Source organism: Lissotriton helveticus, chromosome 4_1, assembly GCF_964261635.1.
Source record: "Lissotriton helveticus chromosome 4_1, aLisHel1.1, whole genome shotgun sequence".
In the NCBI taxonomy this organism is placed as follows: domain Eukaryota; kingdom Metazoa; phylum Chordata; class Amphibia; order Caudata; family Salamandridae; genus Lissotriton; species Lissotriton helveticus.
The window spans coordinates 1,478,328,012-1,478,344,912 of NC_136063.1; the positions used below are offsets into that span (position 1 = coordinate 1,478,328,012).

Here is a 16,901-nt window from a genome sequence, read left to right on the forward strand (position 1 = left end):
CATAGCATAACAAAACCTAGCATAGCATAGCAAAACATAGCATAGCAAAACATAGCATAACAAAACAAAGCATAGGATAGCAAAACCAAACCTAGCATAACAAAACAAGAAATAGCATAGCAAAACACAACAAAGCATAGCATAGCATAACAAAACACAACAAAACATAGCATAACAAAACATAACATAACAAAGCATAGCAAAACAAAACATAGCATAACACACAACAAAACATATCATAAGATAAAACATAGCATAACAAAACAAAGCATTGCATAACAAAACATAGCAAAACACAAAGCATAGAATAACAAAACACAGCATACATAACAAAACATAGCATAACAAAGCATATCAAAACATAACATAACTTAGCATAACAAAACACAACAAAACATAGCATAACAAAACACAACATAGCATAGCATAACAAAACAAAGCTTAGCATAGCATAACAAAACATAGCATAGCATTACAAAACATAGCATAACAAAACATAGCATAGCAAAACAAAGCATAGCATAATAAAACACAACAAAACATTGCATAGCATAACAAAGCATAGCATAGCATAGCATAACAAAGCATAGCATAGCACAACACAACAAAACATAGCATAACAAAACATAGCATAGCATAAAAAACAAAGCATAGGATAGCAAAACTAAACATAGCATAGCATTACAAAAATAAGCATAGGATAGCAAAACAAACCATAACATAACATAACATAACAAAACATAGCATAACAAAACACAACAACACATAGCAAAACAAAACATAGCAAAACACAACAAAGCATAGCATAACAAAACACAACAAAACATAGCATAGCATAACAAAACACAACAAAACATAGCATAACAAAACATAACAAAGCATAGCAAAACAAAACATAGCATAACAATACACAACCAAACATATCATAAGATAAAACATAGCATAACAAAACAAAGCATTGCATAACAAAACATAGCAAAACACAAAGCATAGTATAACAAAACACAGCATACATAACAAAACATAGCATAACAAAGCATATCAAAACATAACATAACTTAGCATAACAAAACACAACAAAACATAGCATAACAAAACACAACATAACATAGCATAACAAAACACAACATAGCATAGCATAACAAAACAAAGCATAGCATAACAAAACATAGCATAGCAAAACAAAGCATAGCATAATAAAACACAACAAAACATTGCATAGCATAACAAAACATAGCATAACAAAGCATAGCATAGCAAACCACAACAAAACATAGCATAACAAAACATAGCATAGCATAAAAAAAAAGCATAGGATAGCAAAACTAAACATAGCATAGCATTACAAAAAAAGCATAGGATAGCAAAACAAACCATAGCATAACATAACATAACAAAACATAGCATAACAAAACACAGCAACACATAGCATAACAAAACATAGCACAACACAACAAAACAAAACATAGCAAAACACAACAAAACATAGCATAGCATAGCAAAACACAACACAACACAACATAGCATAGCATAACAAAACAAAGCATAGCAGAGCATAACAAAACAAAGCATAGGATAGCAAAACTAAACATAGCATAACAAAACACAACAACACATAGCATAACAAAACGTAGCAAAACACAACAAAACATAACATAGCATAACAAAACACAACAAAGCATAGCATAGCATCACAAAACAAAGCATAGCAGAGCATAACAAAACAAAGCATAGGATAGCATATCAAAACAAAGCATAGCAAAACAAAACATAGCATAGCATAACAAAACAGCATATCATAATAAAACAAAACAAAGCATAGCATAACAAAACATAGCATAACAAAACAGCATAACAAAGCATAGCAGAGCATAGCATAGCATAACAAAGCATAGCCTAGCAAAACACAACAAAGCATAGCATAGCATAACAAAACACAACAAAACATAGCATAGCATAACAAAACAAAGCATAGGATAGCAATACTAAACATAGCATAGCATAACAAAACAAAGCATAGGATAGCAAAACAAAACATAGCATAACATAACAAAACATAGCATAACAAAACACAACAAAACAGCATAGCTTAACATAACAAAACATGGCATGGCTGAACAAAACATAACAAAACATAATAGCATAGCAAAGCACAGCATAGCATACCAACACAACAAAACATAGCATAGCATAACAAAACATAGCATAGCAAAACAAAGCATAGCATAATAAAACACAACAAAACATAGCATAGCATAACAAAGCATAGCAGAGCAAAATATAGCATAGCATAACAAAGCATAGCATAGCATAACATAACATAGCATAGCAAAACATAGCATAGCATAACAAAACATAGCATAGCATAACAAAACAGCATAGCATAGCATAACAAAACAAAACATAGGATAGCAAAACAAAACATAGCATAGTATACAGCATCACTCCGCACCACCACAGCATCACTCAGTGGCACCACAACATCACTGAGCTCCACCACAGCATCAATCTGTGCAACCATTCAACAACAACTGGTTCAAATATGTTATCTCAATGTTTCAAGCTTTATTACAAATGTAACAAAAAGATGTTAATATTTGACATATGTTCTTGGATTTTCGTCACAATAAAATACACTGAACATAATCTTCACAAATGTTATTTACAAAAGTTTAAGCTATTGCCATTATAAATTACAATAACTTTTTTAAGTATTAATTATTAAAAAAATTAAAAACCATTGTTATTTGTAATATCAATACATGTAAGTCACGTAAATACAACACATATTGCACTACAAATGCTATAGGTGTCACATTTGAGAAAGTTATAACTATTGGCATGGTAAATGACAAAGCTATTAATTTCGCTATTTTCAAAAACAAAACCTAAATAAAAAATTTGTCATTTACAATACTAATAGCTCAAACTTTCTTAATACGAGACCTATTCCATTGCAAATGCTTGTTACTGATTGCTAGGTCATGGAGGGAGGCTAATATCCCAAAGAACTCCCCTAACTTGGTCTTGGTCTAGTTGAGGTTTTGTACATAGAGAATATTGCATCATTCGGCAAATATCCGTTGATCTTATCCTATAAGCAAATCAGACTGCCATCATCATCATTGCCATTCACTTCACTCATAGGAGTGTTACTGCATAAAAGCCACATGATGAGTAGTTTACATGCAAGCAACATATGAGTGTTGATCAGTTATGTAGTTTTTTTCATCAACACAGCTTCTCTCCCTCTCCCTCCAAGGTACACCTGAGTTCTAGGTTGCATTTCGTACTTTCAAGTGCAGTCTTTTCCTTAAAGATCAATCCTTGCATGCTATAAACGGTCCCTATACATCCCACATGCTTCACAACCTTAAATGCCTCCCATTTTGTTTATGCATTGCCTGTGGCACTGTAGGGATCTGGGTTCTTGTATCAGTACCCCCCACTTTTTGCCTGGTATTTGATGCAACCTTGATTGAAGTGTACTGGATTCCTGCTAACTAGCTCCCCAGTACCAGCGATTTTTCCCTGAAAATGTTGTTGTTTCCCCAATTGGCAAAAACTTTAGCACCCTTTGTAATTCCTAGTAAATGGTAGCCCTGGTACCTAGGGCCTGAGGTACTAAAGAAGGGTTGCAGCACGAATTGTGCCACCCTAAGGGAACCCATACCAAGCATATGCGAAGCTGCAATTGCAGGCTGCGTGTCTTGGTGCCAACAACAGTGAAAATACAAAATGTCATTCATCCCTGTGTGTCATGTCCCTTAACACTGCAGGTAATATTTGTAAGTCATCCCTACAGCAGCCCTAAGGCAGGGTGCTGAATATTACATGTGAGGGCATAACTACATGAGCAGATATTCCCCTGTGCAGTCTTATTACTGCCAGTACATGTGACCAGGGAAGCCATTTTAAAACATGTGCTGGAGACTGGTGAAAACGAGTTCCCCAGCTACATGATGGCTTCACTGATGAAGAGATGTTTGGTATTAACCCTCTCTTAGTGGCAAAGCCACACGGATTCCAGTGATGGCTTTACCGACACATGCAGACCCCCGTGCAACCTTTACAACCGCATCCTTCCTTACCCCTCAGTGCCACAAGAGGTTAATCCACCCACGGAAGACCCGGCCTGTCTACTTTCACACAGTCACTCAACGGCAAAGCACTCTGACTCAACACTGACCATAATGGTCCAACCCACACATCCTCCTCTCCGCCTCAACCAATCCGTGGCAACAAAAGCCACATCCACTACAACAAACCGACGTCCGTCTCCGATCCGGCAACCAGGAACCTCAATACTATTTGTACATCAAGCAGCACATGAATTAGACCAAAATGAGGCATCAAGCCTCAACACCCCCAGCATTTTCACCTGCATCACCCTTTCGTACAGAAGTGGGGCTTGCACTGTTAGCAACCAACTCAAAGGCAGCAGGCACACGGGGACACACTCAAGAGGTAACCTGCTACAACCAGTCCCTTAAAGGATCCCTATTCACTAGGGCCAGACTGGGAACTGAAACCGGCCCTGGCAAAGAGCTCTCCTGGCCCAGGGAGGGAGGAAAGTGGGAAGGGAGGGGATTGAGGTGGGCTCTAGTGGAAAGATTTATGCCGCTTTTCCTTTTGTTGCAGGGGGCTGATATTGCAGCTAGCTGTAAAACCGTCCCCCGATAACAAAAATGGCCACCAGGGGTCTAAAACCGGCCCCCACCCTGGCGGCCCACCGGGGAAACACCCGGTGCCCGCTACTGCTAGTCCGTCCCTGCTATTCACCAAGCGGAGCATGCAGAAACACCAGCCAGAACTCCATCTAGAAGCTATCCACACCCCATCACCAAATGACAGCAATATTACTTCAGTCTCGACGCCGCGGCCCCCAAGAGCCAACGCATTAACTCCAGCAGCAGCCTGGCCGCCCTCCTCCTCTGGCGTACTTCACGCAGGGACAGGTGGGGTCTGACAGTCCAGTTCACCAGGACGAGGGGTGGGCGATCCGTTCTTATCTGAATGCGCAAGAATGGGAGGACATGTTAGCCACCAACTCACCAGATCGCCAATATGGGGCACTTTCAGCTGGGGTGCCCCAATCTTACTCAGCCGGTCTCTGCCAAGCCCCCAGGGGGGAGACCAAGGACGAGCCCAAAGCGGATGCGGCCACCAATGAACAATCTGGCAGTGCATGGATTTCCCTCCTAAATACCATGCAACTGGCAGTGGAAGCGCCCCAATATCAGTCCGAAAAGATGGACATCCAGCTTTCCCCATTAAACGCTCTGGCACTGTTCACTGTGGGCATTGATGAGAAAATTGGGGATCTTAATGGCCTAATAAAGAGAACCCAATCTGAGTCTCAACTCAACTGCGGCTGTAGTGACCTAGTGGACAAACTATATACTCTCCCCTCAATGTTAAACAGCATGTGAATGGGCATGAGGAATGTATCAACAGCCCCTACATGCACCCCCGTACAGGCATGAACACAGTTTCTGGCCCTTCCAGAGGGTGGCAATTCAGTTCAATTTAAATAACCAAGAACTGCTTCAGAACTATCAGTGGGAGGGTTCAGATACCCCAAAATCCGAGGGGCCCACAGGAGCCTCAAAAGAACCACCTTCGGCGCTTCAAACAGGAACTTGCACCTTGAAGCTCAACGCCAAACAACACCGCCAGTGAAAAAGGAAAGGCTGAAACCAGAAAACCTTCCCAAATCCAACAGGTCTTTTCCCGGTTTTCTCACAACAACCCACTAAAATAGACACTAAGCTGTGCGATTTAAATATTCAAAACAAGGCCTCGCAATCACCTGACACTCAACTCATCCTAGGAGACACGTCTCCCCCCTAAAACGTCATGCGGTCATTCATCGAAAATGAAAATAGGGCCTCGCAAACACACAAGACTGCTCCTCACAGAAATAGTCGTCATTCGGATCAAGGTCCAGATCACATCTCAGGGCCCCCCAACACACCTACCTCACCTGTGCGGCCTTTCACACCTAGCAAGGGAGGAGTACCTAATAGCACCAGCACCGGTAGCCACAAGGGGCAAGGAGATAGATAAGGGTACAAAGAACGTGCGTTGGCAAAAACATGCTGTTGATAAAGTTCGGTCAAATAGGAGCACGAGGCACACTGCTCATAACTCGGCCATACCCATCATTAAAAGACATACCCAGCAGGACTCAGCCCATGCAGAACAGAGCACTCCACAATCTCCCAAACAGGCATTATTAGGGGCGATTACAATAAAGAGGAAGTCTGACAACGCTACACACAGATCGCCAAAGGAGGGGGAGCAAATCCAACTCAAGGAGGAAACTCATCTCAACTCCCATCGCGTAACCGCTCAGCTTGACTGAGAGCTACCTCAGCCAATACAATTTTCCAGCATCACGCAGTCTGAAACAGTCTCAATCCTTTTCAAGCCCGAGTACACCTTAAAAGGGAACCAGGATGTTCTGAACAGGGGCAATATCCTGAGGTTGTTACGGGCTATCCCAAGCCTTGTGGATCTAAATTCAATGGAATTACTCTCAATAGAATTATATAATTAATCCGTCCCACAAACTCTTCGATGCCCGAGGCCACCAGGGCTACGTGGAAAACAACGATAACCACCCAGAAATTACTAGCATAGCACTGCACCTTTAAAGCTTGGGAAATTAACATCTCCCCTCACCAAAATCCAGGATATCCATCGCCTTTGCTAACCCCAGACCGCGGTCTGCAGCTACGAAACCGCACAGGTGCACCAATTCAGTGCTCAGAGGTACTTGGGGAACTCCCCTGAATGGAGGGGAAGACCGATGGCAAATTAACAAAACAACTCTCTGGAACCACTAGCCCCGAAGTGGACCGCAAGGCCTTGGGTCGATCACTATAACCATAACCCCTCTTTCTGACACTCGATGACCATACACACAGAAAGCAGGAGGCACAAGCGCTAACAAAACCACACTTCTCCTCTGCTCATGGAATGTTAATGGCCTGTCAACAAAAATCTCAGACCTGGAATTCATGCAGTACCTTCATTTATTCGACATAATTATGCTGCAAGAAACATGGCTTGCAGACCTTCTCCATTTACAAGGCTTCATGTGTTTCGCAACACCGGCTATAAAGGTGAGAAATTTGGCCATTCCTCAGGAGGGCAACCTATGTATCCACGTCCAGCATAATGTCAGCAGTGTGCATGATGAAGCGGTGATAGTTAGCACATAAATTCACCCAAAACACAAAGCAAGAGACTTGGAAAACCTAACCGGCCAACTAACAAGCTACATAAGCAAGATAGAAACCCCAATCTTTATTCACTCAGGGAATTTGAATCAATACATCTTTGGTACAGAACGAAGTGCACTTCCAATCTCTACTCTGTAACATACCGACTTAATGCGCACCCTCAAAAGGATGAAAGAATGGGAAAATAGACGTTCCTGGAAGATCTAGAACATCTCAACTGCAGGGCTCTCAATAGAAGATTCCCTGGAGACTCTTCCCCTTGCCTACCCACTACTCTCCCTCAACCTCTTCCATACTAGATTACACGTTTGCCAGTATTTTGCTGTTTTCCTGCATACTTGGGTTCAGAATGGGGGGCAAGGGGACAGCGACCATCGACCACAAGAAACCCTCCAAACACGCAACTGCCCTGCATCTACCCAGAAGCAGCCTTGGGCTCAATTCATACAACAAACTTTAAGAGTATTAAATTTGTGACAACAAATATTGAGTCCTTGTCTGCAACAGCATTCGATCTCCTTCACTCACAAGCAACATCAACAACGAGCTAAATACCAATTGGGAACGCTTTACCGCCACTATCAAAACTTCAAGCCTTGTCACACAAAAGGGATCTTTGCCAGTTATCCAGGCGGGGAAATGGGACCCCGAAATCACTAAGGAACCAACTAAATGATCTAAAAAAATCAATAAACTGCCTATTAAGATCTCTGTGACACCAGCAAGGGAATCCAAGTCTCCGTCTTCTCCTACGTCAACAAAGAACCTCGCTCAAAAAGCTGAAATGGTGACTCAATAAACACCGTGAAGAGGCAATCTGGACAATGCTCCTCCACGACATAAATCACAATGACAGTGCTCGCTTCTGGAAAAAAGTGAACACAATAATGCATCTGCAGCATGGGGGCTTTTCTTCACACATCTCACAGGACACCTGGGCAAATTTATTAAATGAGCACTTCATTCATCAAACTGCGGGCGATAGGACGACTCAGAAAAACAGGACGACTCCGGGAGAATGCTCCCTGGAGCCCCATTGAAAGAGGGAACCACATCAATTTCCCCAGTCACATATTACACTGCATTTAAATGGTGGCAGGGCCTTGCCTGGAAATTTTGTGGGGACCATGCTAGAGGAACTTACAGCTTGGGCAGAAACTAATGAGATAATACCACTAACCAAACCGGATTCCGCAAAACGTCAGTCACAACAATAAACATCCTGGCAATCTCCCTACTCCTTGATGCATCTAAGACTGTTAACCTTCCATTACCCTTCTGCTTTATTGGCTTAATGGCTTCCTTCGACAATGTTAACCGGTAAAGACTGTGTGAGAATCTGGCCCGACAGGGCATCCCGCAAACTCTCCTAAACATGCTTGGAAGCAGTGGACTACAAGTACTTAGGCGTCAGCAAAGACAAAGAAGGATCCTTCACCCGGCAGAAAGAAGAAATTAGAAGGAACGGGCTGACAGCAATAATAATGAAAACCTCACATCAAAACTGACCGGTCCCATACTAAGTCCTCTCCTGAAGGTGGCACAGGCCAAACTTCTCCCTACAATAACCTACGACAGTGAGTCGATGCATGGCAGAGATGCCAAATTATTGGACAGCACCTTAGTTAAAGTGTATAGAATCCTGTTCAGTCTCCCAAAGTACACCTCACCAGCTCAAATTAGGCTGGAGTTCGGCTTAATAAAACAATCCTTGGCCAGACATGGCGCCTACATCATTTGCTGGAACAAGATCAGATCCCCTACCCCAAACACCTTAAACCAACTCTTATGGCAAGAACTTCAGCAGAGGGACACATCTCCTGCAAGAAGTTATCTCCGGGAATCTTTGGCAACCACCGGGCTCTCTGATCTTTGGAACACCCAGATCCATCATTCAACCTTTAAGAGTCTGGTTTGGAAATCTCTAAAACAATTTTCTGTGGTGGAAGACAGGGCTACCTTCTCAGTCAGGTCTCACGCCTGGATGACCCTGAATAATTACAAAACACTTGCACCTCAAAAATATTTTAATCAAGTCTACCCCAAAACATAAAAAAATAATTTTTGAGGCACCTTCTGGATTTTCTCCCACGTGCCCAGAACCTTCCACCCTGCCCCTTGTGTGTCACCGGAACAGGATACCTTTTGCACTTACTCTGCACCTGCAAGGAGCTACTGCGGGAAAGGAGATAGCTGCTAAAGGCCCCCTTCAAACAAAGGGGTATTAGCTCACGGAGGCAAGCAGGCTGGCATGCTTTGATCCAGGGGCCGCACACCTGAATTGCAGACTGGTAAAATTTCTCATGCTAGTTGAACAAAAAATGCCACTACCCTCTGACTCTAGAGGTAGTCAGGCCACTAGCTGAAAACACACTAGGAATCCACTACACAGTGCACACCAGCATTGAACTCAGCATCAGTCCCTCACGGAAAGATTCTGACCTTTAAATGACAATGTCATGCTTTTTAACTTCACCTGAGCAACTTTCAAATGTTTTTACAATTATCTCTATCTGGTGCTACTTTTAGACATGTGCATGTTGCACAGAATTGTATTCCACTCTACCAGTTTTATAGGATGCTTTTCGAATTCCACGGGTTTTTGCTAACTATGCAATTGAAAAAGAAACTTAAACTTACCAACAATGCACCCATAGGGAACCTTAGAGGTTTCCCCTGAATACCTACCAGCCTCTAGGTTCCTCCCTGACTGGTTTCTGACACCCTGCCTCCTGAGACACTTTTCAGGCCTCATAGGGTGAGAGCCTTTGTTCTCAGGGGACCCAGAACAAAAGCCTGTCTGGGAAGAGAGTGTAACACCCTCTCCCACAGGACAATCTGCTGATTAGCCTTCCTAGGCCCGCAAGCTTTAAAGAGCTGCCGTCTTTGAAATGCAAATCTGGCTCCCCCTCACAGGCGAGGAAGCCAACCTCCTTGTCCAGAACCCCTTTGGCACCAGGAAAGACTAGAAACTGAGCTTGTCAGGTAGGTGTGAAGCTAGTGCCACACCTAAGGTGGGCTAAACTGAGGTGGACACCATTTTCCATAAGTAGCTTCTTTGTGATGTCATACTCGGGAATAATTCTGGGACATGGTTATGCACACTTCCAATAGGAAGTGGTCATAAAGGGATATAGTGACCCCAAGGGTAAGTAGCCCATTGTCTACTACCCTGCACACCCCTAATGCCCCTAAACCGATTATTTAGGAGAGTCCGTGGCACCAGAGGAGCAGATCCGGATGACATGAAGAAAGAAGACAGACTAGAAGAGTTGCACAGCAAGAACAGAAGATCCAGCAACTGACTTGGCACCAACCCTGCTGGCCTGACTGCTGACTTCGACTGGGGTCAGGGCGGACAGTCCGCGTGCAGGGGGTACGGAGATCCCGGTCCTCCTGTACGCGGATGATGCCGTCCTGATCGCCCGTACGGGGGTGGGTCTACAGAGGCTGTTGGACAATTTTGGCACCTTCATGGAGTCATTAGACCTTAAAGTCAACACCAGCAAATCCCATGTAATGATAGCGGGGGGTCGCAGGAAGATTGGTAAGGTCATCTCTTTTAGTTGCCTGGGTAATCAACTCTCTAGGGTACCGGTGTTCAATTATCTGGGCGTCTTATTTGACGAGAAGGGCACCTGGTTACCACAGCAGAAACAGAAGAGTAATGCAGTTTTAAGATCCACAGCAGCACTCCTTAGTTTTGCTAAAAGGCTGGGAGCAAGACCGATGGAGGCCATGTTAAAAATGTATATGTCCAAATGCTGTGCAATTGCATCATATGGGGCTTCTATATGGGGATATGCCTCAGTCAGTAAATTACAACTTGTCGAAAATAGATTCCTCAGATCTATTCTGTCAGTCCCACAATCAACCCCAACCCTTTCTATACATTCCGAATTAGGTCTTGGCTACATCACAGATCAACTCAAAGTAGCCCCTCTGACCTGCTGGGCAAATACTTGGCATAACGAGGAAATTACACTTAACCATCTTATCCTCAAAGACTGCCTAGCTCTGGAGAAAGCAGAGGAAATCCCATGGCTGGCATACGTTAGAGCGGCGTGTGCCAGACTGGGACGCCCTGATTTATACACAGTCCCAGAAGGAATTAAGAAAGAGAATGTACCTTGGATCAAACATAATTTTAGAAAACTGTTGGAGGCGGAGAGGGAGGAAGAGGAGCTTAAAAAAAGGGGTGTAAGAAGTATGTATCTTTTACAGACGTCCATTCATATTGAACCTTATTTAAAGATTGGTACGAACCCTTTCCACCGTTTTTTGTTGATAAGATTTAGGTTTAATTTAATACATCTCACTTTGGGTTCTCTTCCGCACTGGGCTAAACCCGAAGATTCTGCACCTTGATCCTGTGACAATTTCTCCACACAAGACACACTTCACCTAATTATGTTTTGTGACAAGTTTGCTGAGGCTCGGAAAAAATTTCTGGACCCAATATTACGAGAAGCAGGCTTTGTGCAAGTAAGACCCGCCCTCCTGTTCTTGCAACTTTTGGGAAGTGTGCATACTATTTTTAGTGTAGCAAGTATTTTGGTGGCTGCAGTAAGGACCAATAGGAAAAGTATGAACACCTGTCTATTAGAAAATAGAGTAGAAGAAGAAGGGGGAATTTAAATTGTATTTGTTCTAATTTGGTGTTGCAAAGCCTGACACTTGCAAAACTCATGAACTGTAAATACTGTGTATATATATGAATTCTTGCAAAACTTTTCTCCATTTTTATTGTATATAGTATAGTTTTAAACTGTAGTTTCGTTAGTGGCACTACAAAGTTTAGCAAATGAACAAATTATGATCTGTAAATTCTGTATATATGAAAGAATAGCTGTTAATACTTTGCACACTAATCTACCTGTGGATTTTATTGCAACCTGTTTTTATGTTTGATGCTGCTTTTATGATTTTAATTAATCGAAACAAAGACTTGTTGACTGACTTCGCCTATTGCACTAAAAGTCAACTTGCCCTGCAGCGACTGAGTCACCAAACCCCGGGCGTCCTGCCAGCCTTTGCCCAGGAACTAAGACCTCCCAAGGGACAGCAGAACTGTCTCCTGCATCCTGCAGAGCAGCTGAAGAAAGACCAAGAGGACTCCGGCCCCACCAAAGGCCACTGCTGCCAAGCACCACTGCACCTGAGCTCTCGAAGTGGGCCAGCGGTGTCTGCGTGGTCCACAAGTCCTCAAGATACCGAGTCCACTATTGAGTGACTTCTCGTGAACTCCCTAATGTCACCTGCAGCCTCTGTCTTCAGGCCCCCTCAACCGTGAGTGTTACCGGACAGAGATACCCCAAAGACCCTTTGCACCTGGATGCCCGGTCCTGAGGAGAAGAAGGCCAAAGGTGCCCCCACATCCCTCAGCATCGCAAGAACCGAAGCCACTCGTTGGTTTTACCAGACTGGATCACCAGACCCCTCCTTCAGCCTCTTTCGACTGCGATCCTTTTGATAACTTTGGACCACCGACGCTGTTTGGCACTTATACACCTGGCCGCCCTAGTGCTGCTGGGGGTTTTCTGCTGGTGCTGCCTTGGACCTTGCCCACCACTCACCTTAACTCCTGCAGAAGGGTCCGATAAGTGGATGACAAGAACCGATAAACCACATATGATTTTCCTCCCTTAGGTTAACATTGCAAAACTCAGATATTGCACTGTTGACTTTTTTAATTGAAATGCTATTTAAAAACACACTTACCTGAACAATTTTCTCCTGATGCCTAAAGATATATAAAGATTCTTGCTGTTTTAATAAATTGGCGTGGATCTCCTTTTTGTTGTGTGTCTCATTTATTGACCGTTTGTGTTAAGCCTAAGACTGCTACACCAAATTACCCCTAATAGAGCACCTTGGGATTGCCATAGCAAGCACCTGTCCACTCATAAGGGAACTCCTGGACTCTTTACACAATATATATCTCATTTTGATATATTCTATAAAGAGCCACCGTCCTAGAGGCTCACTCATTCTAAGAGGACCCGATAAGTCTTTATTACACCACATAGTTGTCTGTAGGCATTATATCGGGATCCAAGTGAGAAGCCTATACCAACCCAGTGTCTGGAGAAGATGTTTGTTGTCAAATATAGTCTTGTTTCTTATTTTTCTCTAAGCACCAACAGCTGGCATAGATGAACACATCAAATTGCTTGTATTATATGTAGAAAAGGGAGTAAAACGAGAATTCCCTATAGTGTGGGTGAGCACCTTGCCAAACTGTGTAAAGTAACTCAAAATGCTCATTGTTACCCCCAACATGCTCATTATTACCTCCAAAATGTTATTTTCTGTACTTCAAATAATTATATATATTTTTTAATGAATACGCCAAATGTGGATATTTAGCTTTATATAACTACTCAAAATGTATATTTTACCTTTACTAGTGGTCTGTGGTTTGGCCCAATGTTACATGTAAATGTCTGGTAATCTAGATGCAATCCAGAACCAACCAGAGGGTTTACCTTGTGTATAAGTTTGATCACTCCTCCAGTCCTGTAGCAGTGCATCATTCTGTTGCTAGACCGATTTCATGGGTTTCTGAGCCAACTGTCCTATCTCAAACCAATGAAACCGGTCTCAGGAACTGTCTGTGTTAGGCTGCAAAACAGTCTGGAATCTGATTCTGTTGCTATGGGAAGTGGTAGATACACAGAAAACTAGGGATGGGTGAGTTTTACCCGGTGTTTGGGAAATCTTATCTGTATAAAGGTATTTGGCGGGTGTCTTCTCCTTCCACACACCACGTTGAACAGGTTTTGGGCAGGACTAGGTATGTTTATTTACAAACTGACTTCCCTCTCGCTTTCTGTGTTTTTCTCCCACTCACCCAAGTTCTGCACATGATTATGTCCACGAGAGACCCTTTTTCTGGGGACTAGATAGACCTTGGGTAATGCAAGTTGGTCTGTGACCCGGGCTACAGGCAGACTACCATCTATCACTGCACAGCCTACTTTGTGGGGACAGTAGACATCTTGATTCACAAAGACTGCACACCCTGGTGCCCTACTTTCAACAGATCACACCTTTGATGAAAGAAACCAATACCCGATGAAGCCACTACAGCGGCTTCAGAAATTGTCATGTTCACAAGGATTAAAACAGTGGGGTGTTCAGAAAACGTTAAAGGGCAGGATACCACAACTTTACAAAATGGTACAGGGGACCTACGTCTCAATGCAAATATATAGAAAATGTGTTTTAATGTCATGCATGTCATATTTCTAGATCAGATGAACCTTGCAGATTCCGTGATGAACAAAGTAACAGAAAAGTCCAGACAAAAAGAGTCTAACATGTGAGTGATTCAATGTCTTTCTAACATTCTCAATCCTAAAGAAACCTGTGAAGGTTGAAAGTGCCAAAAGGGTTGTTTCCTTCTGTATGGTAAATGGATGTACGTGATGTAGTATTCTTGCAGTGAGAAACTTTATCAAAGAGATTACTGATAAAGGTTTATTGTGTGTCATCAGACTTGCATATGGAACCATTTTCTAAAGGAAATGTTCTCATGCTTTTTTGTCAGTGTGCACAAAATTACCAGCGATAAAGAAATACTTCTTAAACTTAGTAAAATATTGAAGCAGGAAAAGATGGCCACTTTTAACCCCCCACCCCTCCCCCCCAAAAACGTTAGACCTGTACATTTGTAATCCTTTATTTAAGGCCAGTATACATGTTTGCAAAGCCACAAGGCTCTAACAGCCACATGCATCAAGCTAAAAACCGGTCGCAAACGGGCAGATTCTCAGAATCTGCCCCTTTGCGACCGGTATTTTTGCATTTGGGATGCATCATCCCAAATGCAAAAATCGCAATTTAAGGAATCTCTAAATTGTGATTCCTTAACTTGCGATTGCATTTAAGGAATCCCAAATTGAGATTCCTTAAATGCAATGCATCAAAGTAAAAAAAATTGCGATTTTGCTAATAGGGGTAGCAAATTACCATGAAGTTAAACTTCATGGTAATTTGCAAAAACTTTGAAAAATGCACTTTTGTGCATTTTTCAAAGTTTCATGTTGCGCACACACATGCCCGTGCGCAACATATGTGCACAGATCAATTTCAGGGGGTGCAACAGGGTGTCATTTTGACACCCTGGCACCCTTGAAATTGCATTCTCAATTTGCGATTCTCTAATTGAGATTCGCAAATTGAGAATGTCTTCCCATTCATTCCTATGGGCCTCAGGGCCCATAGGAATGAATGGGGAGGTATTCCTTAAATGCGATTCGCAAATTGCGAGTCGCAATTAAGGAATGTTTAGAAATCCTATTTTGTAAGCAATTTCTAAATGTATAGGGTTTTGCGATTCCTTAATTGCGATTCTTTTAAAATCGCAATTAAGGAATTGCAAAAGCCAACAAGGATGCATGTGCCTGTAAGTTTTGTATTCCTTTATAATTGATTGCACCTGGAACTGAAATGTGCAAGTTCTGACCTCTAGTCGATTCCAATGAGTTTAACTCTGCTGTGTTCACTAGAAATTATTAGTCAATGTAACTTGTTTGTTTTGTACCTGGTAGATTCAAGTGGTATATTGCCAGTCTTAATTAGCTTCTATTAGTGCACATAGAAATTTTGAGAATTTTTCTACAATTTTGATTTTACGTCACTTTGAAAGGTTGATTCACCTGTTTCCTTCAGTTTGTAGATCCCTCTGAGTTTATGATTGAAGCTTCCTTTTAACAGTGTTGACTCCGATTCTTTGCCCTCATGGTGTCCAGTGGTACTGAACAGATGTCATAGAATACTGCTTTTCTGGTAGCAGTTACCCTTCCCCACTTAGCTAAGTGACATGCAGTTACTCTCTGGCCTAGGGATCCTTTTAGTGTGTGTTTTCCACTGGTTCAAATTTGACCCAACAATCCATCCTTCTTTTTTCAGAACTTTTATCTGAGTTTCATGTTTACCGGGAGATGCACTGTTATTTTTCTGACTTTCAGAAGATTTCAGTTTCAGAGATTGTTCAACACTGTTTGGATATAAGGAGAACTCTGGTCTTATATTTCAACTTCACAAAGGATTATTTTAGATAGGCTCTTCATACTTTTGCTAGGCTATTCCCAGTCAAGAACACTTCTTGATTATTTTGTGCATTTTTAGTGAGCTGTAAAGTTCTGGACTAACTCCTCAAGATGTAATTCAGAAATAAGGGCCAGAGTAATTTATGTTGCTTTTCAGTGCCATATTCCATTTATATATCCCTCTGGTCAGTGTGATCACCCTGCCAACTGCTCTCTGTTAATTGACGTAGGAAGGATAGAAAACACACTGATGTAGGTTAGCGAGCAAGTGAATTGGAGATGGGTTGTAAGGCCTTGTGGGGAAAATATCTTGTATATTTCTTCCAGGTTGTGGTAGACATAGAGGAAAGACTACTATGGCATCTATTTCATTTTATTTCCCTTTTTTTATTTGTACAATTACTTATGTTTTAGTTATTGTAAAAAGTCTTTCTTCATATTTGTATGTGCGTGGTGGAGAAGTGTGGCTCACTGGTTAGAGGAGGCAGACCCGGACGCTGAGATCAGGCCCGGGACCAGGGTTCAATTCCCGACGCGGCAGGGTCTTGAGCCCAAAATGTCCACGGACTCGGTAATTCTCGCTCCGGTGCCTACT

The 16,901-nt window shown here is 42.3% G+C and overlaps 1 protein-coding gene across 1 annotated transcript in view; it reads left to right on the plus strand.

Moving 5' to 3' along the window:
- RIOK1 (RIO kinase 1) overlaps positions 1 to 16,901 on the plus strand; it is a 249,371-nt gene that overhangs the window by 66,007 nt on the left and 166,463 nt on the right. The window contains exon 4 of the mRNA XM_078688069.1: positions 14,505 to 14,574. Within this exon, the coding sequence (XP_078544195.1) occupies positions 14,505 to 14,574 (70 nt within the window). The remainder of the gene's footprint in view (positions 1 to 14,504; positions 14,575 to 16,901) is intronic.